Source organism: Charadrius vociferus, unplaced genomic scaffold (assembly GCF_000708025.1).
Source record: "Charadrius vociferus isolate BGI_N301 unplaced genomic scaffold, ASM70802v2 scaffold257, whole genome shotgun sequence".
Lineage (NCBI taxonomy): Eukaryota > Metazoa > Chordata > Aves > Charadriiformes > Charadriidae > Charadrius > Charadrius vociferus.
The window spans coordinates 2116650-2139383 of NW_009649473.1; the positions used below are offsets into that span (position 1 = coordinate 2116650).

The window sequence follows — 22734 nt, forward strand, 5'->3', positions numbered from 1 at the left end:
ATGGAAGCAATTATTTTGTTGATTTTGCATAGTTTGCACTGTGTGTTTGCATTGAGTGTTGTAATGCAACGATGCTGGTAATAACAGTCTTTCCGTCTTCCCCTTTAGGTCTGGATAGATGCAGGGACACAAATCTTCTTCTCATATGCAATCTGCTTAGGAGCAATGACTTCCCTGGGGAGCTACAACAAGTACAAATACAACTGCTATAGGCAAGTTTCCATCCAAGGGGGTTTAGTGTTTTAGCTAAATGATGTAAATAAAGTAGGGACAATGGGTTAATTTTTTTTTAATTAACTTGCTCCATGACATATGTGTGACTTAGGGACTGTTTGCTGCTGGGATGCCTGAACAGTGGTACCAGTTTTGTGTCTGGCTTCGCAATTTTTTCCGTCCTGGGCTTCATGGCACAAGAGCAAGGGGTGAACATTGCTGATGTGGCAGAGTCAGGTACGATGGTATTGGTGGCAGTGGTGGTGGGCACTGCCGCCTAGCGTGTGAGCAAAGTTCTGCAGACTCAATCAGCTAACATCTAAGAAATAAAAACAGAACAAGATTTCCCATAATCTCCAGAAAAATAAGCATATTGTTGATTTGGGCTTTCATCTAGAGCAGTGAGGGTTAGCTGGGGTTGTATTGTTTACTCTGTCTTGATTAACAGGGCAGCCAACACATTTCCTAGAGTGTGCTAATCCATTTGAGTTGAGATTAGGGTTAAGATAACCACACCATTATCTAGGGTCCAGAATGTCATTGATTCGAGAGTTTATTCCATCTTTCTTTTCAGACTACCTTTATTTTCATTCAAATGCAAATAGCCAGTATTTATGTATTTTTCATAGCTTAGTTTTGCTTGCTTGCAGCGCTGCAGTGGCAATATTACCTTGGCCTTTTGAAGAGACATAGGTGCATATATTCCCAGGTCTCACTGAAGGGCAAGAGAAGATGGAGAACTCCCATCTCCTGGGTTCTGTGGACCATTTAATCCACAGGAACTCTAGTTGTTGCAGTCCTGCATTTGTACTCCATAGCTTCAGGGTGAGGTTGACAGAACTGTGAGAAGTCCATTTTGAAACTGGATGTACACTTAGGTTCCTCCTTTACTTCAGAAGTGTTCTTCCCATTAACGTTCAGCTACACACTTGTAGCTGAAGAAGGCTAAATCCTCGTAGCATGTGGATGTATCTCAGACAAAACAGATATGACATTTTTCCTCTGTGCATGTCTTGTCCGTGAGGGCAGGTGTAACCATGTGTTTTCACATAGAACAGACAGATTAGATGGGAATTACCATTCAAAAATAATGAGTCAGGCCTCGACAGCCATGATGCTTAAAGCTTATCAGATTCAAGTAGGAACAATGGCACTTGAGTGCACTTTCAGCATTTTTTTTCTGATTTTTTTGAGCAATTTTAATTCACCTGCATAGTATTAGAAAGCTTTCCTCTGCAAACATGCTATTAAAAAGTCAATATATCTTCTAATCACATGGCTGTGGGAGTTAAGTCTTTAAGAAAAATATCTCACTTCACAAGAGCTAATGAAAAACTAATGACATTGGTGGCACCGCTGGATTCATGGGTGGCTGCAATTGGCATACCTCTCGCAAGTGCAATTAGTTAACAGTCTTGGCCATAATGCTTATTTTGATCAGAGGTTGATTGCTTTGTTTGAAAACAGGAAGCAAGGGAATAATCCTGTTGAATGAACCATATATAGCCCCATATTTTTTTTTTAATATGTAAGTGGATCAATTCCAAAAGTAGCATTTCTAAGTATTTCCGCATTAGGTTTTTATCTGGTCAATATTTATTCTAATTTTTATTATTCAATATCTGACAAAGAAGCAGTTATATTCCTGTTGCTTGACATTTTTAGAATTAAACAATTTTATAGTAACACTGGGTTGCTAGAGTAATATTTAAATACAAATTAACTAACAGACTTAGTGTTTACATAGCATTTTTTCATCAACAGCTCAAAAAGCATTTTTTTAAAGGAGGGATTTTATAGTTCATTATAGGGACGAGGGCACTGACTGGCTTCCAAACTTGGCTTTCAGTTTCTTGCATATTTTGTTGTCGATCCTTTCAGGTTTTCTACTTTATTTAATTCAGCCCTAGCCGCTAATGGCCAGAGATTGCAACCGTCTCACTGTTCAGCGGGTTGCCCATCATCACTGGCTGGTTTTCAGCTAAATCCTAAGGGACATTTTCACATGACAGTAAACATTATCAAAATTGTCCAAACCACTTCCCGTGGGTTTCCTCGCTGCCTTTCTCAGCAGAGATCAAGTGCAGAGCCACTGGAGACTGCTTGGTCCCCCTGGGACGAGCGTCCCAGGGCCCATGAGGGGCCGTGGGAGAGGCTCTGGCTGCCACTGCTGCCCTGCTGCTGACTTCTCAGCACAGAGGCATTCAGCAGGCACTTGAGCCTCTTTTTTTTTGGCCTTGCCTTTTTTCGTTTCTTATGCCACAAGGTCAGAACCACTCCCCTGGGTCAGGAAAAAGGTGAACAGGCGCTCCCGCTTGGCCGTAGCCTGAGGGAGAGGACATTGCCCATGGGGCCAAGACCTCCTGCTCTCCCCGGTCTCTGCCCAGTGAGTTAAATCTCTCCTGCCCTATGCGTGACACCATTTGTTTCCTTGTTTGCCCTCCTGCAAGCCAGGGAACATCAACAAATTTGCTGACAGTGGAATCTCATGGCCACATTTTTCACCTGTGCCAAGTTCAGCCTTGGTGCAACGTTCCCAGGACACCCTCGTCAGTGAGGGGTGGCTCCTGCTTAAAGCATGGTCACTGCTACCGGCCTTCACTGGCTTCGACTTACACAACAGTTACATTAGAACCCTTTGACTTCCCAGTGAAAGGACGCTTTTAATAAATAGCACTTGATTTTTTTCTGAAATGCTTTTAAAGGGAGAGAGGAAAGCAGCGGAGGCTCAACAAAGCCGTAGTGAGTCCTGTCTAATCTGTGCTGGGTTTCTGGCTGGAAGAAATACATTACTGCCTGTGCAGTTTGTAGCAGTGTTAAAACAGCACAAGATCTGCCTTTTTTTTTTACATCCAATTGCAAACAAATTCTGATTAAACAGGCCTGACTATAGTGCCTTGGTCTCCATAATGCCTGCCCGGTCTCTGCCCCCGCAGTGCTCGGCTCCTGGGGCGCCTCTCCAGCCGTGCCGCGGCACTTTGCCGGCAAATGGCCAGCGAGTGGGCTGGGATTGTGGCAGTCCTAATTAGCTCTTAATAGCAGCCACAAGTGCTTCACTTTTGCAAAACACCCTTCAGAGCAACAGAGTTTCAAATTAAATATGGTTTTAGGTTATTTATATTCAGTCGAGGGGGTGCCAGGAACATTTTCTTTCACACGGACTTTTCTATTTCAACACTTAGTTTCAAAGGAAAATTAAAGCTAGCACAGGGCTTAGGGCAGTTGGTGTTAGACAGTGCCACAGTGCAAGGACAGTTTCACTGGCCAAAGCATACAGAATTGCAGCAAGTTTTGAGGAGAGCAGTTTTACATCTGTCTCATCAATTGCACAGATTAGCTGCAAATGCCATCTGGTAGCAGTTCTCCCTCAGGGAGGTTCTGCTGTATCCACTGAATTAGGGGGGAAAAAAAGCAAAGCCCCCCCCCAAAATTTGAGACATTCACCATTTTTTTGGTATCTTCTGTCATATAAAATCTTAGTTGTGTTTCATTTTAAATAAAATTAGTTGCTCAGTTGTTGGCTAATTTGTATTTATTTCTGTTCAAGTATTTTCAGTGACTTAAAGTTTTCTTTAGTTTGAAAAGAAGTCATCTTTTTTTTTTACCTCTCTCTCTTGCTTCTTTTTCCATCTTTCTTGTTGGAAAGGAAAAGTGGGAGGTAGGAAGAGCAGTGTCAGGGATTTTTCTGTACAAATCAGAGATAAGATTTCTGTCCCCGCACTGCAGCAGTTTTAAAAAATTCCTTTTCCCATTGAAAATTACTTGAATCCACTTCAAAATCCTGGAAAATGCCCATTTTCAAAGTTCCTTAAAGCAAACAAGCAGACGAGCCAGGCATTCCTAAAAAAACTGGGTTTAATCTGAATTCAAATCTACCTTCTGAATATTTTGTTGGCTTCACCAAATTTCTACAGCCACTTTGAGAGCCTGGCGTAAACGCTGGATTGCCAGTATTCCTGTCTCCCACTTGGGGAGGGCTCTTTCTCTCTCGACAAAAGCTCTCATAATTGCTAGCTAATAGCACCTGGCTCCAGGTGAGAGCATCTCTGGGGATCAGCATCCGAGAGCACTGCACGTACGCTGGGGGTGTGGGTACGGGTGAGATGCTGTCTGGTCCCAGCATAGTCAAGACCCAGTCTAGTGATGAGCCCCACACGAGGCTTTGGTTTCCAGAGCAGAGAAGCCGAGCACTTAGTCCCAGCCCCGCTGGTGCTCCCAGACTGTTGCAATCTGTCCTGCACTTTGGGCTGATGTTGGTCATAGTCAGTGTCACCGTGGCAGGTCCTCCTAGGCTGGCCGAATAGGGGCAGATGATGTGACAGCACGGGGAAGCAATTTTACACAGAGGGATTTTACACACCAGCAGTTCCTAACAGCAAGGGGCATTCTTTTCAGGGACCACAGCTGATATAACTAGGAGTAGCCTGATCACTTCAGTGCAGCGGTGAGGGTTTGCAGAAGTGAAGGAGCAGACTCCTAGAATGCAAACCCCGCTCTAGAAAAACCATGCTGGGGTTGGAGGTTGCATACAGAGGGAGGCAGTGGTTGCATTAGCAAAGATCCTGGGGAATGTTTGGAGCAGAGTCCCTTCCCTGCATGCAAAAGAGTTTCATCATCCTCATCTCCATCGTGATCATGTGGGCTAGCAGTGGGATTCTGCCATTCTCCTGGGTCACCCCTTCTTCCCCTGGCCCCAATACTGTCCTGTGTCTGAGCAGGGCAGGTGTAGGACCACCTCCATTATTGGCATGTTTGAGACAGATGTTAAAACTGGTGATCTGTTAGCAATGGCCTCGGGGGTTTGCCTGTGGTTTCTGCTGTAGTCATGCGTGCTTCGATTTCAGATAAAAGAGCCAAACTGTTTCACTTCTGGTATTTCCAGCCGCGTTTGGATTTATCTGAACAGAACCAGGTTGAGTGTGGCTACCTTTACCAAAGAGCTGGTACTTACTATTTCTCTTCCCTTCCCTTCCCCCTTTCCTATTTTCTCTTTCTCTAGGTCCAGGCCTGGCCTTCATTGCCTACCCAAAAGCTGTGTCCATGATGCCGCTGCCCACCTTTTGGGCAATCCTTTTTTTTATTATGCTTCTGTTGCTTGGACTGGATAGCCAGGTTAGTACGATGGGTGAGAGATATGTGGCTTATTGCCTCGGTGCTGCTGACTGAGAAAAGCTGGTTCTACAGGCATGAGTTAAGAAGAGATTACCTCTAATTCCTCTTGAGAGGAATTCGTCTGGGCTGCTTTTTAGTGCATTTGATTAATCTATGACTGTCAGTCAATTCATAGTATGATGTTGCTCAATAACTCTTTGCCATCAGAAGTTAATGGAGTCCACAAGACTAGGGCAGTACTCCCTAACCTAAATAACAGTCCGGCTGCAAAATACCACCGTTTTGTTCATGGTGCAGTATTTTCCTACTTTGGAGAAGAGCTTAATCATTTTAAAACATAGATGACTGCAGCAGTCTGTTCCACAGAGTACTTTGTGCCATTGTGATCACCTGCAGTGTGCATACACCATCATTAAAACACTTTGTAAGAATTGCTAACTACTAGGAATACAGGCATTGATAGTCACCAAGTGCCAAAAAAAGAAGAGCAAAGCCATCGTGAGGCACAAAAAGCACGAAATGTTTTGTACAGTGTAGCTAGGGTGGCTTCATGAACAGTCAGAGGACAAAGCCACAGCCTTTTTCGGTGTCCTTAGGCTCGGAGCTGCTATGGGATGTGGGATCCTGCTGACTTTCACGTCACCAGCACACATTTAGTCCCTCCCAGCGGGTTCCAGCTGTGCTAATTATATAGCACACGCTGCTATTAAGTAGTGAGCATAAAAAATCAAAAAGTTCAGTTCCAGAAGTTAGGTTATTTTTCTCAGTGGTTGCTTATAGGAATGTTGGACCAAATACCTCAAAAGAACCTGTAAATCATTTCTAGTTAGTCCACTTACAAGGAAACGTGGGTGACCAGGGATTATGCAGTAACTACACATTCAAAATTGTTGAAGTTTTCAGGGCAACAGACAGCTTTCTGCAGTCAAATGGAAAGTCACTAAGATTATAAAAAACCAATTGGTAAGGATGAAATGTTCATTTACCTAAATGCTCTTTTGTTTGAGGAGGGATCTGTAAATGGATTTTTACCCAGTTGTTGTGTACTTAATCTCTTACATTTTTGATATTCCATTTGCCCTAAATTGCTTTTTGCAGCTTAATCTTTGAACTCTAGTGAGCAACTTTCAATCGTTCCAAAGTGCCCGGTGCTGTGGTTCAACAACCCTGTGCTTATGCAAATTGGAAGCTGTCTAGTAATTTTAAAAAGCTCCTCACTGCGTAGAATGATTAAAACTAATTGGAGCGCTTAATTTCTCTCCTCCACCCCTCTGTTTTTTTGGAGTGCAGTCAAGCAGGTTTCTGGAATGCTGAAGCAGTTTAAGATCAAATCAGCCCAAAGGAAAGGTTGCATTTAAAAAGAAAACCAGTTTTACAGAAGTCAAAGTAACAAGACAGGAGGCAACAAAATCTGGTGGAGCGTTTGCAGGACAGGCAGTAATTCCAAAATGGCGCTTCTCCTTATGGTCCAAGAGGGTAGGGTTGTTACAGGGCATTTCTGGGCACTGTAAGAGCAACTGGGTAGGAAAAGGTGGCTTTTCTTGAAATAATGCTATTTCATAGACTCCCTGTGATAAACCATTTGTTGTAACATAATGTATCCATTAAAGTGAAGACCCTTTCTACAGAGGCAGCCTTGGTTCTCCATGGTATCCTCACGTCTTCTATGAACTTGGTGCTTTTGTACCTTGCCAGGCTGAAAGTGCAGATCAGCTGAATGATCCCTTCCTCAGATTTGTTCGGGGGAAGTTCAGTAGTCACGTTTCTTCATGGGTGAAATGCAGCTGGTTTTCAATTAACTTTAAACTTTTATGCAAATCCAGATTGGGTTATTTGGTTAACTCAAGTTACACATCTTTTGTGCAGTTTTCCAATGGCAATTAAGTACAAATACAGTTATCATGAAGCTACATAAAGTAAGATCTTTAGCTCATATATTCAGATCTTAATTTTTTGTTTGCACGTGCAAATTGTTTACAAATCTTTGTATGAGGACTGTATGAACAGCTCCACCATTGCTGCAGAAGTACCCCAGAGCCTCAGTCAGAAGTTCTCTGCTCACAGGTTCAGAAAAGACAAGTTCAGTCAAGAAGTGCTGCTATTTCACATCAAAGTTTGCTTTCCCTTGGCTGGATTTTCACTAGCGAACCCAAGAGTAGAATTGTATCCAATTGTGGAATTAGGCTAACTAGTACCTGCGAGGTTTTCTGGCACATCAAAAAAAGGCTGGGAGGTACTCTCCTAGCTTAGGCTTTTTTGAGTGTTTTCTCTCTGCCTCTTTTCTAGCATACATCTTGTATTCATCTGGAACAGCTACAACATAAAAGCCACATAAGTACCTTCCTGCCATCAAATTAAGTTCCTTCATCCTTGTGGCTTGCATTTACAGAGCCCCTTTGGTAGTTTGTAAGGCTGCTAGGAAATGAACGGCAGTTCTGAAAGCTTGTTCTGACCTGAAAACTACCCCCGCGCTTCAACCTCTGGGTTACAAAGGAATGGCTTCCGATGTATTTATTCAGAGCAGCATTTTGCCACAGAATACGGTTAGGGTGTTGCTGTGGAGCCTTTGTTCAAGTATGAGCCTGGATAAAACGCACGGCGAGTAATTTTCCAGTCACATTTCTTTGTTGTTGTTTTTCCCTTATAGTTTGTTGAAGTTGAAGGACAGATCACGTCATTAGTTGATCTGCACCCATCCTTCCTAAGGAAGGGTTACCGACGGGAAATCTTCATCGCTATAGTATGTTTCCTTAGCTATCTTCTGGGACTAACTATGGTGACTGAGGTAAGTAGCACCGGTGCTGGAAATTGCCTTGGTTTTTTTGCCAGTTTTTAGCATTTTAGCTATGAATGAGACTGCATAGAATGCGCCACTCAGAGGAGTGTTGCTCTTCTTTAGATCTACAGAGCACCTTTCATCCCCAGATCTGAAAGCATTTTGAAAGGGAGCTATATATTCCTGTATTCCCCCCTTTTCAGTCAGGAACAGAGAAATGAAATATCATTAAATTCAATCTGATCTCATCAACATGAGTATGAATATTAACATCTGGCTCCAAATGATGAAACACGTTGGGAACCTTCAGCAGGGCAGATTAAGAATCCATCCAGTGCGTGCAGGGAAAGCGATTTATATCTTAGTTACATAGATGTGAATCAATTAAATACCCCTAGATTTATTCTAGTATAAACAAGACGGGAATATGTTCCAGTGGCTGCACTGTTGTGATACTTATCTTCAAAATAAAATCCAAGCCAGATTTTAAAAACTACTGGAAGAGCACGATTGCGGGAATTAAACTAGCAGCTGTAACAAAGGTACCTAACAAACACAGCTTTTCCAGTAAAAGTGCAGGTATATACAGTTCAGTGTAGTGAGAGCAAAGAGCAAAGTGTTGTATAAATAAAGAGAATTAGAAAAAAAAATGAACTATTGTCATAAAAAAGTCCTTCCACCCAATTAATAAATTAAGACCTCCCTGATGAACTGACTTCCATTTTACTATTTTGGAGGCATTAATGTTAGAAGGCAATCATTTATTTCTTTACATCATTTCTTTCTGTAAATGCCCGTCCTAAAATACTTTTAAGAAGGAAAGATTCAAGTGTCTCAGTAAATTATACTAAGTGGCTTAATTTTGTTTAGTCGTCGTCTTGTTTGGAATGCTTCCTGTAGTAAACATGCATATTCCCTGGGGAAGGTAATGCCAAATATTTACCTTACCTACTTGCTTGATATTTCTGCTTGTTAGACAGCAATCATTAAGGTATGTTGGTAGATGTTACTAGAAGCTGTGCCTGAAGTATTCAGGGATTTTTTCCTGTTGGAACCTAATCCATGGTGTCTCTCTTTTACAGGGTGGCATGTATGTTTTTCAACTCTTTGACTACTATGCAGCTAGTGGTGTATGCCTTTTGTGGGTTGCATTCTTTGAATGTATTGCTGTAGCCTGGGTTTATGGTAAGTGAGAAGCCTTTCATCTGATACCTTTTGATGAGTCAGTGACAATTTTGCTAGCCAAACATTTAATCATCAGCCACCCCAGAATCTTCTTCCCAGCAACAGACACATGCCATTAATATAAATTTGCATTGACCTCTTGGAGACAAATTTGCATCTGGGAAGAAGCCAACCTCCAGTGTTTTTCCACACAAAAATGAGTATTTTTCCAGTGCCAATTAATAAAGGCACAATTAAGCATTTACATGTGTTAAGTTTAGAGATGAGTTGAAAGTTTGGCCAGCCGTGAAAATTTCTGGTTGTCTCTCAGAGAATTTCCTTTCAAACCTGCAGTGTCTGCAAGGGCCAAGCCAACCAAGTAGGAAATACAAAAAGAAAGCTGACAGAAAAGTGTATTCTGTCCCATTATTTTTAGGCACTGTTGAGTGCCAAGGTCTGCCAGTAGCCTCTGTAGCTGCCTGTGTTCGTAGCTGAGGAATGATCAGATGTTTGCTGCTTAGGACTGGTCATTTCCCTGATTCTTCATGTACTCCATCTGCTTAGGAAAGCAAAACAAACAAAGCTTTCATTTTGCATCAGTCAAATTTCTGTAGAAGCAGGGTGTACCCTTTGCTGTTATGTCCTTCCCATGGTGATCCCACTGGCAAGTTCAGTGAGAGTCTGGGGAGGGGAGTGGGTGCGTGATGGGGGCAGGAGGGATCAGCATTGCACTCCTGCATCCAAATAAAGAGGGGTGCGTAGGATGAGAGGGTCCCTCAACCTTTGAGCTTCTCAAGGAGAAAATCATCTTGAACTTCACAACCATGGGGAGCATTTGAACAATATATCTGACACCCTTGTCTTCCCTTTAAATACCCCTTGGGGCAGCTAGGAAAGCAGCTATAATCCTATAGTCACTACATGGCTTTTATATGCTCGATTCTGATGGATATGCTCCCTATCTGTTACAGGCGCTGATAATATTTATGATGCCATTGAGGATATGATTGGATACAGACCTGGTCCCTGGATGAAATGGAGCTGGATTGTGATCACACCAGTTCTTTGCGTGGTGAGTACTGACCTGGGCTCTTTCAAGTCTTCCACATGGCAGCTCTGAGCCATCTCTTACTGCTTCTCCTCAGATGAAGGCTGTTGCATTCAGACACCAATTTGCAAAGATGATTGAACATACCCCTCAAAGACATCATCTTCGCAGATGTTAGCTATTAATGTCACAGCTCTCTACTGTGCCTGCGCAAATTGCGGTTGGCTGCATTTAAGTGGATTTTTCGTAGGGTTGGTAAAATATTACATTAATGACACAGAAAACTTGTTCCCCAAAGAGCAGTCCCTACTTTAAGTGATAGGACTACTAGGCCATTTTAACAAAAGACTCGAGCGGTCTGAGGCAGGCACTCAGCTTCAGGTATTTCATTGGCTGAGAAGAACATCCCGGTAAGCTCCTTCCAACATACAGCAAATGTGTGAGCCCTGAAAAAGAACGGGCAGTGTACTGCCGCTGTTCAGCACCATCGCTTAACACCTTATTGTCAAGCAACAGTTTACCTATAAGCAGATGCTCTTTCAGTGATTTAAATGGAAGAATGATTCCCCCAATTGATTTAAAATACATATGGTACCCATCAGCTCTGCCTTTCACTGCCTGTCTTCCTTAGGACCAGTGGTAGCACCAGAGCTGTACTGCTTTCAGCATATTTGAGCCTCACTTCACTTTTCTTTCTCATCCACAGGGGTGCTTTGTCTTTTCTTTGGCCAAGTACAAACCACTGACCTACAACAAGGTCTATACGTACCCAGACTGGGCAATTGGCCTGGGCTGGGTTCTTGCCCTTTCCTCCATGATCTGCATCCCTATGGTGATGGTCATCCGCATCATACAGTCAGATGGGTCGCTTATTGAGGTAAGAACAACCGGTTGTCTGTCTAGAGGAGAAAGGGAGCTTTAACTTGCTGTGTTTTATACAAAATAAGCACATTGCTTGGAAAACTGCCACCTTGTCCAGGTAGGGCAAAGTTGGGTGCCTCTCCTGCAGTGAATGCAAATAAGACTGTTAAAGATCACCTGTTCTTTGGACAAAGAGTAGAAACAGAACAAACACAAAGCCTCCTGTCCTCAGACAAACACCAGGTGATTTTACTTGCAGCTCACTTCTGCAGTTTCCAGCTTATCAAATCGTTGCTTCCACGTGCAGACAAGTGCTCAAGGACTGGGGTGCTTCCGAGTGCCAGAGCTCTCTTCTTCAGCCCACAGGGACAAGGAAGCACCATCCTACAAGTCACTGAGAAAACAAGAAAGAGAGAGAGAGACCTGGCTCAAACCCAGCTGCCTAAGAGTTCATTGCATTTCAGGGAAATTCAGATCCACTTGTGGATTGTGTGGCTCTCGGGCACGGCCTTCAGTCTGGGGGACTGTATAAAAGTCAAACCCTCCTGCTAGTGAGCTTTTTTAATTTTTTTTTTTTATTCTTAGTGAATCAATTCAAAACACTGGATCCAGATTGCCCTGATCTTTGGAAGACTTTGGGTTGGATTCAGACTTGACAGTGCGGATTCACTTGGGGTTGGATTTGCAGGCAATCTCTTGCCCTTCAGCGCAGGTTCCCCTGGTTTGTTTTTCTTCCAGTGGAAAGGTTTTAGAGGCTGAGCAAGCATGAAACCTAGCAATTCTCTTCTAAGGTTTCAGCTTAGTTTTGTTTTTGCCTAATGAGACGGTCATAAGTGCAGCCCAGGGTATTCTTGGAGGAGAAAGTGGGACACTTCGGGTTAGGAAAAAAGAGAGAAGAGAATAAAAAAAAGAACATTTCCCAGAGCACAAACGCTAGCATTTATTTTCCTCCAAGTGTTAATGGTCTTTTTCAGCTGTGGCCAGAGCATTTTCATGAGTGTTTATTTTCCTGCCTACATTGTCACCATCTATTGAGAGACAAGTCTAAAAGTAGCCAAAACACTCCTCAAAGACCATGTTAGGAAAGGAAAGAGAGTAAACACTGGTCAGCTGCCATTTAGTTCCTCCTTTGTGAACTGAGATGTAGGAGAGGAGTTGCCATTTGGCAATGAATGGCTGGGCTAAAAGGCAGAGTTGTTTCTAAATGAGGAAGGAGAACGCACATAATGTGAGCAGCAGCTGCAGCGCTGACAGCCCAGCGTGCAGGATGCTGGATAACGCCATGGATGCCCTCTCATGTCTGACTTGCTTGCGTCAAGTCGGGCTCTGCAGCTGAGCAAAAGTTGAACACAGTGCTCCCCAGCCCAGGTCCCTGTGACCTTGCAGAGCCACACGGCATACACGTGTCTCTGATGGCCACCATCCCCATCCTCAGATTGCCACGTCCTCCATCCTATACATGGAGACTCAGGGGCCGCTTGGTCTTCTCACCTTTGCTTTTCTTCTTTCTTTCAGAGGATAAAAGCAGTGGCTGCCCCCAAGGAAGTGAATCGATGGTCCAAAGAAACGGAGAGTGGCACCCCCTTCTGCCCCAATGGAACTTCGAATGGCGGATTGATCAAGCCAACTCATATCATTGTGGAAACCATGATGTGAGCTCTCTCTGTGAGAGGATAAACCTGCTTTAACTGCCGTTTACTAACCATAGATTCTCATAGGACCAGGTTTACAGAGCTTTATATTTGCACTAGGATTTATTTTTATTTCTCACAGAGAAAGTTATTTTTTGTGTGTGTTTTTTTTTTAATATTTTGTAAGGTAATCACAGCAGATGTCTCTCTGTAGAGGGAGAGCTTTCATATCAGACTAGACATATTACAGGAATTTACTATTATTGGGTTTTTTTAAATATATATATCTTTATCTCTAAATATTATACACCTTACCACTTGAATTGATTGTCTTGCCAGCAATATATTCAAGTCTCAGAAAGCAATTTTAGGTGCTGGTATGGTTGGGAGCAGGGTGACCTACAGAACATACAAAAGGAGCTCTGTTGAGAGATACGATTAAAAAAAAAAAAAGATGCTGTTTCAAGAGAATTTTCAAAGGTGTAGTATTTCCACCCTCTGGTTCAATTGTGGTAAACGACAGGCTTCGGGGTCACATTAGGGAAAGGGTACAGTTATGTTTAGCACAGTCCCTGAATAAAGATATAGCTGGGCAGCTGGAGCAGAGAGTTTGCGAGGGAGGCAGAGGCAGAGAAGTTGGGTGTGAAAAGCCTTGTGGATGTCCCTCCCAAGCGTGGTGTTGGGACCGTGTCATAAAGACGAGAGGAGGGCTTTACGAAGGCGTTTGCAGGATTTGGCATGGTTCACACTTTTTTTTTTCTTTTTTTTTTCCCTTTTTTTTTAGGTTTGGTTGTTTTTTTTTTTTACTTAAGTGAAATGCCTACTGTTTGTGTGTGAGCAGGGAGGTTGAGTACCTGCTCCTGAGTGTTCCAGCAAAGCATATTTTAGTGTGGCGGCACTGGTGTAAACTTGAATTCTGCAAACGGGGAGGGGCAGCCTGTCCCCAGGGCAGCAGGGACGAGTGCCCGGGAGCTGAGAGGGCAAAAGCAGCACCTGCCCTCTTGGGGTTCAGACGTGTGCTTGCTCATTTGTTTGCCTGTTGATTATTGGACTTTGGTTTCGGGCAGAAAAATAAAAGAATCCCTTGCGGACTTTGACCATCCAAAGGTGAACACAAACCAGGTCATCCCCGACAGGAGGAACAAAACCACTCACCTACACCTGGTGTAACCGGTAATTATAACAGACGCATTGTTAATAATAATAGTAATGAAGATAATAATATCACTCAGCAAACAGGTGCTTTTCATCCATGTATCTCAAAAATGCTTCGCCAAGTTCGGTAATCAGGATTTGCTTTATTTATTTATTGGGGCGGGGGGTTGGTTACTGTTGGAACAGATAAAAGGATTACGTCCCTTGTTCCATTTTACTAAATAGCAGCAGTGGACCTAGGGCCCCCAGGCTACTTGCCCATCATTGGGTTAAACCATAATTTTTATTATTTTTTTTTTAGGGGGGGTTAGAGGGTGGCAGACATATTTATGAGGCTTACGAATCTTATCTGCTGAAGAAACAGGGCTTTTGGAATTTTAAGTTAAAACAAAGGGAACACGTAACACTGAAATGTTTTGTATTTGGTCAGAAGGAATTGCGTACCGTTCCAGGTTAGACTGGGGAGTGAAGAGAAACCACTACAAGGAGTGTAGGCATGGGGGTTCCACTTCATGTGGGCCGGGTGGATGTTTCCATGGGGAATTGCTCCCTGAAGACTGTCCAAAGCATGGGCAAAGCCTTTTTTTTTTGTTTGGTTTGGTTTGGTTTGGTTTGGTTTTTTTCAAAAAAAAACCCCACCCAAACTTGAGCAGGTTGTGCTGGGAACATGTTCTCTGGTGAAACTCAGCCTTTTCTTCTGGGCATTGTATTAGAGGGAGAGGGTTTTTTCTTCTTATGATACCACAGTTAGGCAATCCAAAGGTATTTAGAGGAAATGCTTGATAAAAGCAGAGTTTGTATCTGCTTATTCTGCTGTCAGCATAGTGTGTCAGGACAGAGTTTGTCATTTAAACAGGTACATATCCAGTTCTTAACATTCCTACACAGTAGTTTAATTTTTTCTTGTCCCATGGGCTAACTGGCCACAGCAGCACAAACACATGTTGATTAGCTTGTTGGTTTTCTTGTAACAGAGAAGGGGTGATTTAAAACTAAGAGATGGACCAAAATAATTAAAAAAAAAAAAAAAACAAAACACAAAGGAAAAAGTGGCTGAATCTATAACTTTCTAAATCTTTCTAGTTTTAATTTGTACACATTTTTACATCAGATAGCTGAGTTGAACAACAAAGCCAGCCATGGCAGAATTACTTTTGTTTTGTTTTGTTTTGTTTTGTTTTTCAAAGATCTGTATTATGAGAGTTATAAATGAAACTTTTCCATAGCTGGAGATGGCAAACATCTAATGACGCCTGCTGGGCCACTGGCAGTAGCCATCTGAAGGTCACTGGATGAATTCTGTGAGCCAGTGGGTGTCATCAAATGTGCCTAAAATAAAGAAACATCCATATAGCTAATTACTTGTTTTTAATAGCCTTTAACCATCAAAGGCAAGGAAATGTAATCAAAGATAACTCTCTTCGTGGGCTTCAGCTTGGACCCTCATTTTTGAGTTACAATTAGTGTCTGCAGTACACAGGCACACTTGGCCTGGGTGCAGAGGAAGTAGCAGGTTAGGGGGTCTAAATTAATGGTTTCCGTGAGTGCAGATGAAACACTGATGCTTGATTGTTATTTTTTTATATATATATACATTGTCATACAACTGCATTTGAGATATAGTTTGCACGCCACTTTCGTGCTATAGAGCTGAGACAAGCTTTAGTTAGGGAAAAAAATGGTTTGGCTACATCAAAGATGTCTCCAGCAAGTCAGCTGGGTATTTAGCCATCTCCCACATTGTGGAGAGCGTCTTTGCGTGAAGAACCAGAGGGTTAATACTACACCTTTCAAAGGACAACTACTAGAGAACTAGAACCCAGCCCCATTTCGATATAAACTGTGCCATTCAAATCAGTCGCTTCCATGTACCAAGTGAAAATGTCTCGCACATATGCAACAACCTCATTGAAGCGTTCTCTATGTCAACTTCTCTGGCCCTGCCGTGCTTTTTAGCGTGACTGCAAGGGAGGGCTGGGACTCACAAAGAGCTAAGAAATTATTGTTTCTGGAAAACAGTTCCCCTCTCCCTTCTTCCCTCTCCTCCAAAAAAAGTGTAATTAATTCTTCTTGGTTTAGATGGGGTTTGAGTTCCAATGAACACACTCACATTTTTACAGTTTTGGGGTTTTTTTTCCTAACACTTTTGTCAGATTTCTGAAATTTTCTTGGTGATAAATTTACGTTTCAACATGATCCTCTGCCAAATTTATTAAAAAATAATTTTTAAAAAAGTCTGTGTTTTCTACCTATTTCTGACTGCAAATACAACTGATTTTTTGTTTCCTAATTTAATTGTTTAAACACTTGTGACTTATTTTACCTGTTTTATGTAAATGAGGAACTCTATATTAATATCATGACTAGTCATAGATGAACTGGTTTGGATCCAGGGAAAAGTTAGTGCAGTTCTGGCATGAGATCTTTAGAACCAGATCCCTGATTTTAAAACCAGAATTAAATGAGGCAAAACCCACACCTTTTCATATTTCCTTTGTATGCATGTGTTCTTCTGGGCTTGAAAACAGCAGATTTTCAGCAGTATTTATTTCCAGCTGAACTGAAATCAAGAGATAGTAGAAATGTAAAGGGGAATGTTTACCCCACAAGATTCTCCAACCAGTTTCTTATTTTTCTCAATTTTCCAAACTTTTTCAGTTCACCTGTCACTAGTTATGATCTCACTGAATGGGCATCTATCGTAAGGGACTTTACCAGTAGTCTGTATTTCAGTATTTAAACAGTATGATTTCATAAATAGAACTGGTTTTTATTGTTGTTGTTGTTATGGTTCTCATTTTTCTTCTCATCCGTAGCTTTCCTTTTTGTCTGGTCCAAACAGACCCACACACTTAGAAAAGTCCTCTTTAAAGTGTGAGATAGTAGGTCCACAATGGATTTGTTCTTGTGTTGTAAATGAAAATACAAAAGCCTAGCAGCTGCGTTTGCCATCTAGAACAACACTGGTGGTCACCCTCGGCAGCAGTGTGGCTCCTGGAGCGGAGGGGAGTTCAGAATGGTCTGCTGAAACAGCTCAGCAAAACTGATTTTCGCTGCTGTTCTTGGCGAGGAGGAAAAGAGGAAAACAAACAACCAAAAAAAAAAAAAAAAAGATGCAGCCTTATGGTTGCTATAACACAAAAAAAACCCCAACCCAACAACCATCGGCAGAGCCTTTAATGTCACCATCAGGATAGCATCTTCTGCAGCTGTTTTCAGTCCTGTGTGCATCCTCCTTTCTCAACTGCAGATACTCCTGGTTCCTCTTCTCTGTCTCAGCGTTAGACAAGTCAAGTAGATCTGAAGACACATGGACATTTCCATTCGATAGGCCTTTTGCAAGTCTCCTCCCAGTCTGCTTTTATTTGCTAAGGAGACTTACAGTTTCGGTGAGGTGCTTGTCACACTTGGGTTCAAAGCTCCCACTTGTTGCATCAATGGAAAAACTCCATCTGTGGGAGAAGGATTTGAACGTTTCTGAATAACTGATTATTAGCTTCCACGTCTTGTGGTCACTGCAGGATCACTCATGGAGGCATAATGTATATAAAATGTTAATAAGCTGTGTATTGAATGGAGTGGACAAGTTAGTTAAGCAGCTCAAGTACACTTGGAAGAAAGATGACCCTGACATCATTTCCAGGAGATTCAATGGAAGTTGCTCACTTTCAGTAAAAAAAAAATAAAAAAAATTCTGTGTTTAAATAGACTAGTAGATGAAATCTTTCACCCTCGTATGCATGCACACAAGTGGGGACATTGCTTTTATTCCTAGGCTGCAAATCACGGTTGTAAGTCTTGCCAAGCTCTTTGGATGAGGATTGAGGCAGCTTTTCCCAAATTGGGGGTGGTGAAAGAGGGAATGTAATGACAAAATCCTGGACTGTGGCCCCTCCAAGGAAGTCTTGAGGTTGGACTTGAAAACTCTCCTGGCTCCTTGTAAGTGCCACATAGCTCCTGGTGTGGGAGGTCAGGTGTGGTGTGGCTTCAGGCAGCTGCCTCGGACGTGTGTTCTCCAAAATCAGCATCCAAAGCCTTGTGGTTAGGATTGACGTGTAGTTGTATATTTGCATATTTGCATGAGCAAAGGTCAGGAACTGTGAGACCCTAGTAGCTCATTTTATTTCTTGTAATCAAAGTTAAGCTTAAGAAAGAAAGTATTTGGTTGGTTCAGTGACACTTGAAACCCAAAAAAAACCCATGAACTAGTGCAAAAAAGGCGCCCTGAGCTCCATACTTTGGTCACAAAAATTTTCTGTTGGTTTGAATGGTTAATTTGAGTTTACTAGAAAGCTTGATCAAGAAAGACTTGTGCATAACCAGCAGTAGCCCCAGCTGGAAAACTGCCTGTTCCAGCCCTGCACCCTCCACCGGATCATGGCTCTTTCTGCCAGCCCAAAATAAACCTGTACATGGACAATGCTTCTCCGCTTCAAAAAAAAATTATCTGAATTTTTTTGTTTCTATTAAAAAAATAAACAAAACCAGTCAAATTTTTGTGTGGTTATTTCCAGTTGTCACTGTGAGTAGATGATTTCAATTTACTGAAACAGAAGCAGAAAAAGCTTCAGATACCATTTGACCAAAAAAAAGAGGCAAGCTTGAAATTTTGCAGATTGAAAGCCTTAAGAAAACTAATGATCCTCCCCATTCCCATCGAAAGTGGAAAACTTCAGTGACGGGTCTTGCGACTGGAAAAGAGCCTGACCTTGCTGGACTGTTGAATGGCAGCGCAGACATGGCCTTTTTGTATCGCTGCTGTGTCTTAATTTGAAATAATCAGTAACAGTGTCAGAACTGAATCGCCACAAGCTTTACACAGCCCTGCGCGTTAGGAATAAAGCAAATTAAAGACATTTTAGAAAGGACTGAGTTTCTGGAGGCTTCCTCCCCGCGGTTTGGCTCTGTACTGCACAGCAGGAGAGTGCTGCTCGCTTTCCCCGTTTGCAGCACAAAGAGAACATGGCCCAACTTAGAAAAATCAGAAGAAATAATGGGGAAAATCATAGTTAAAAAAAGTGGAACTTGATTATGCAAGGGAGCTGTGCGTGTGTGCTTTTGTGTGCATGCATATGCAGGGGAAGGCTTCGGTCCTGTAGCGTAGTACTTGTTAGCATGCTACATATTTTTCTAAATCTATCTGCTGCAGTTGAGATGTTAAAAAGATTTGATTTTTTTTTCAATATATAAAGAAAAAAAAATGAGAACAGTGGCAAAATCATGTTGAGAGGCTGAAAAAAATCCTGAGGGGGCAGGTTGAGTTAGTTTGTCATCTGCTCCCGTCCTGGAAGCCAGCGACAGTCTCTCAGCATTGCAGCATCCCAGTACTGTTCTGAAGTGCTCGTTGTTCAATAGGATGTTGTTTTTTTCTCCAGTGTAATGTTGTGATTGTTACCTGATAACGTTGCCAGGGACTTCATGTTATAAGAGGTGGTCCATCTTGTTTGATGTATTTGGCTAAAAAACAGTGGTGGTTTTTTTTTTTATTATTCCTAGCATCTGTGACTACAGTAATGTGATGAGTAGCACATACAGTGAGGAGGCGATGTCGACAATGGCCTCCTTAAAAATGTCATCTGAACTTTTTTAAAAAAAAAAAACTTAAAAATATTTTTAAAACATTTTAAAACATTTTTTGTGTGTTCCAAAACAGAATATTTGTATTTGGAAAAAAATCCTGGAGTGTAATTTAATCCTAAAAACCCTAGCCTTTGTGTATATGGTAAATGTTTGTATTTTGCAGTTTTTGTTTTGCTTTTTAGATAAATAAAATGTATATGGATATTTTTAAGTCATCTTTGCTTTTTTAGATGAGTTTGTAATCACCTTATAACTGAAAATAAAACTTTCCTTTATAAACCAGCTATGCTTGTGGATCCTTTTTTGGTCTTTGAGTAGCTGAAGTCTTCCTTTAAACCTATTATTTATTCTGGGGTTGTCGGTGCAGGGATTTTTTTTGTCCTTATAAAATATTCCATTTATATATATGGCCGACTCACTAAGCTGCTTGGCCCAGCTCACTGTCTGACCTTCATGTCTGTCATGGTGTCACCCTGGTTGGCAGCTCAGCCCCCCCTGTGGCAGCTCTCGCTCACCCCCTCAGCCAGTGAGGTAGGGAGAGAACCGGAAGGGTAAAAGTGCAAAAATTCATGGATTGGGCTACAGACAGTTTAATAATTAAAAAAAAAAAAAAAGAGGAAAGAAAAATAAACCACCACAACAAAGAGGAAAAAAAAGATGCAAAAGAAAACAATTTCTCACCACCACCTGATGCCCCACCAGTCCTGAGCAATGGCCCCCCCTGCCCACCTCCACCCTCCCCGGCTGTATGTCCGCACGCGCCATTGTGTAGAGTGGGACGGCCCTTTGGTCTGTTGGGGTCGGCTGTCCCAGTTGTGTCCCCTCCCAGTTTCTTGTGCAGTGCCAGCCTAATCGTTGGCGGGGCAGTGTGAGCGGCAGCAAAGCCTTTGATGCTGTGTGAGCCCAGCAGGAGCTAACACATCGCTGGGTCATCAACAGCGGGTTGGCATGTTAGGCTTGCTCTTTTTTTTTTTTTTTTTCTTCTCCCCCCCCTTCAACAATGACTTTGGCTGACTGTGAAGAAGGGACAGTGTGGTCCCACCCCACAGTGGTTGCCTTACCCAGCCTTACTTCACTGGTGCTTTGTTTTCCCCAGCTTGATGCTCCATCAAACACAGTTGGGCATGTGCTGAGTCTTACATGGCCATGAGAAATAGCTCCCCCTCTCTTTTTTCCCTCTTTTTTCTTTTCTTTCTCCCTGCAGACACCAGCTTTCCCTGGCTCCTCCACAGGGGCACGGGGAGATGAGCGCAGCTTTAGGGGTTACTGCTGGGGAGCTTTGCCCTTGGGCTGAGCCACCCCAACTCAGCCCATCCCAGAGCATTGCCCGCTGCTGTCTGCACCATCTTGGCTGCACGGCAACACTACTGTGGGGGTTCAAATACATCAGAAAAGCCCAATGGGAAGAAAAAGAAAGAAGAAAAAAAAAACAAAACCACATTTATTTTCCTGCTATATTGGGACTGGTCGTTTAAAGCTCGCTGATGGCCTGTTCAGTCAACCAGATGAAGGTTAAACCAGAGAGGCCTTTCCTTGAGTCTTGATTTGAGGTACGGAAAGAAAAAAACCCAGCATGTAGGTGGCTGCTATTTGTGAAATATAAAGCTGCTCAGCATTTGTGCATCAGGCCCTGATCACTGCTGAGTCTCCAGCGCCCCATGCCCAGGATTAGCCCACAGCTGTCTTTATTTGGGGTTTTGGCTTTGGTTTGATTTTTTTTTTTTTCTGTCTTTGTTGGTTGTTGCTGGGTGACATTTGAGGACATTGGCAGGTATTTCTCCTCCCATCAGCAAAACCTGCAATGCCTGCACTGAGCAGCCTGATACCAGCACAGACAGCAACTGCAGCGTGTCTCAGGTTAAAATAAAATAAATAATTTTAAAAGCCACTAAGCGCCATGAGCTGCTGCCAAGGGGCTTCATGTACCTGCCTGTGGCTTCAGCCATCCCTCAGCCAAGGTCCGTGGGACGCAAGGTGACATTAGCAAGAGGACACGCTGCCCATCGAGGCACCCGGCAGCGCATACCAGGGGAGCAGCACCGTGCTAACCTTTTCCCTGGTATACGCACCAAAACCCTACCGGTCACGTTGCACGGGCGCTCATTCAACCTGCCATCGCCCCAGCACCTCGGCTGGCTCCACGCGGCTTTGGCAAGTCCCCAGTGCCAAACGTGTGAAGGGCCTTGTTCTGAAGTCTGCACCCCAGGAGGGCAGCCAGAGATGGCAGATAAGGTTTGTTTACGTGGCTATGATTCCCCAGGTCTAACCAGGAACATTTCCATACCATGCTCAGTCTCCGAAAATTCCTGCATTACCCACTTGGCCATGGAGGGTTGCAAAACCCGGCTCACCCTTTCCTTGCCAGTGAGCAGATTCCCTATGGCCTCATCCCAGGAGCATCCCAACCTGCGCTGCCCACCCTGGGAGTGTAGGGGTGCCCTAAAGGCCTTTGTAAGAGAAAAGGGAAGAAATCCTCAATGTAGGGAGACAAGGAACTACATTCTGGGTTTGCAGCAGTCATCTCTCTGGATGTTTGGTTTCAGAGGTGGGATAATTTGCCTACCACAGTGTAGCTCCCCAAGGCACCCCACTAGAGCTGCAGGGTGTTGAGCACCAGACAGGACACCTCCTGCCTCATCATCCTCCAGCGGTTTCCTAAGCCATCCCCAGGGATTAACCACAGCTTTGCAAACACTGCCACGGCCACATCACGGCTGCCCCGTGCTTTGCTGCATCAGTGTTCTGGCATGAAGTAGCCCAGGTTTAACCCAAGAGGATTTCCAGCGTGGCCAAATGAAGCTGCAAGCGATGCTGTAACCACAGGCAGGGGCAGCTCCAGCTCTTATCACTAAGTGCTACAGCAAAAGTGCCTCTATTTGACAGGGTGAGAAGCGACCCAAGTCCTGCTGCCAGACAGCGGCAAGGGACAACCCCAGCCCTACAGCAGCCCTACAAACAGCAGCCCTGCAGCAAAACCCCTTGTGTGCCCTCCTGCCTTGTCCTTCCAGGTGTCTCCTAACGGGGGTTCCTCTGCCTCCCTATCGTCCTCCAGCAGAAAGAGACACGAACCAAAACAAATGCATTTCATTTGCTTTTATTTAATTTAAAAAAAAAAGTCAAAGTCATTGCAATCCCATTTAAATACAGAGATTTACAAATAGGTCCAAAACAGGACTAAAATATTCTTTGAAATG

The 22734-nt window shown here is 43.1% G+C and overlaps 1 protein-coding gene across 4 annotated transcripts in view; it reads left to right on the forward strand.

The window, feature by feature from the left end:
- Positions 1-13975, forward strand: part of SLC6A6 (solute carrier family 6 (neurotransmitter transporter), member 6) — a 48408-nt gene extending 34433 nt beyond the window's left edge. The window contains exons 9-17 of one of the 4 annotated variants that reach the window (XM_009889869.1): positions 109-212; positions 326-450; positions 5213-5325; positions 7973-8110; positions 9184-9286; positions 10237-10337; positions 11020-11190; positions 12690-12826; positions 13873-13975. In XM_009889869.1, coding sequence (XP_009888171.1) covers positions 109-212; positions 326-450; positions 5213-5325; positions 7973-8110; positions 9184-9286; positions 10237-10337; positions 11020-11190; positions 12690-12826; positions 13873-13975 — 1095 coding nt within the window. Of the gene's footprint in view, positions 1-108; positions 213-325; positions 451-5212; positions 5326-7972; positions 8111-9183; positions 9287-10236; positions 10338-11019; positions 11191-12266; positions 12270-12689; positions 13351-13872 lie in introns of those variants that run through there. The other 3 variants (XM_009889867.1, XM_009889868.1, XM_009889866.1) reach the window with 3 other exon arrangements.
- The last annotated feature ends 8759 nt before the right edge of the window (positions 13976-22734 follow it).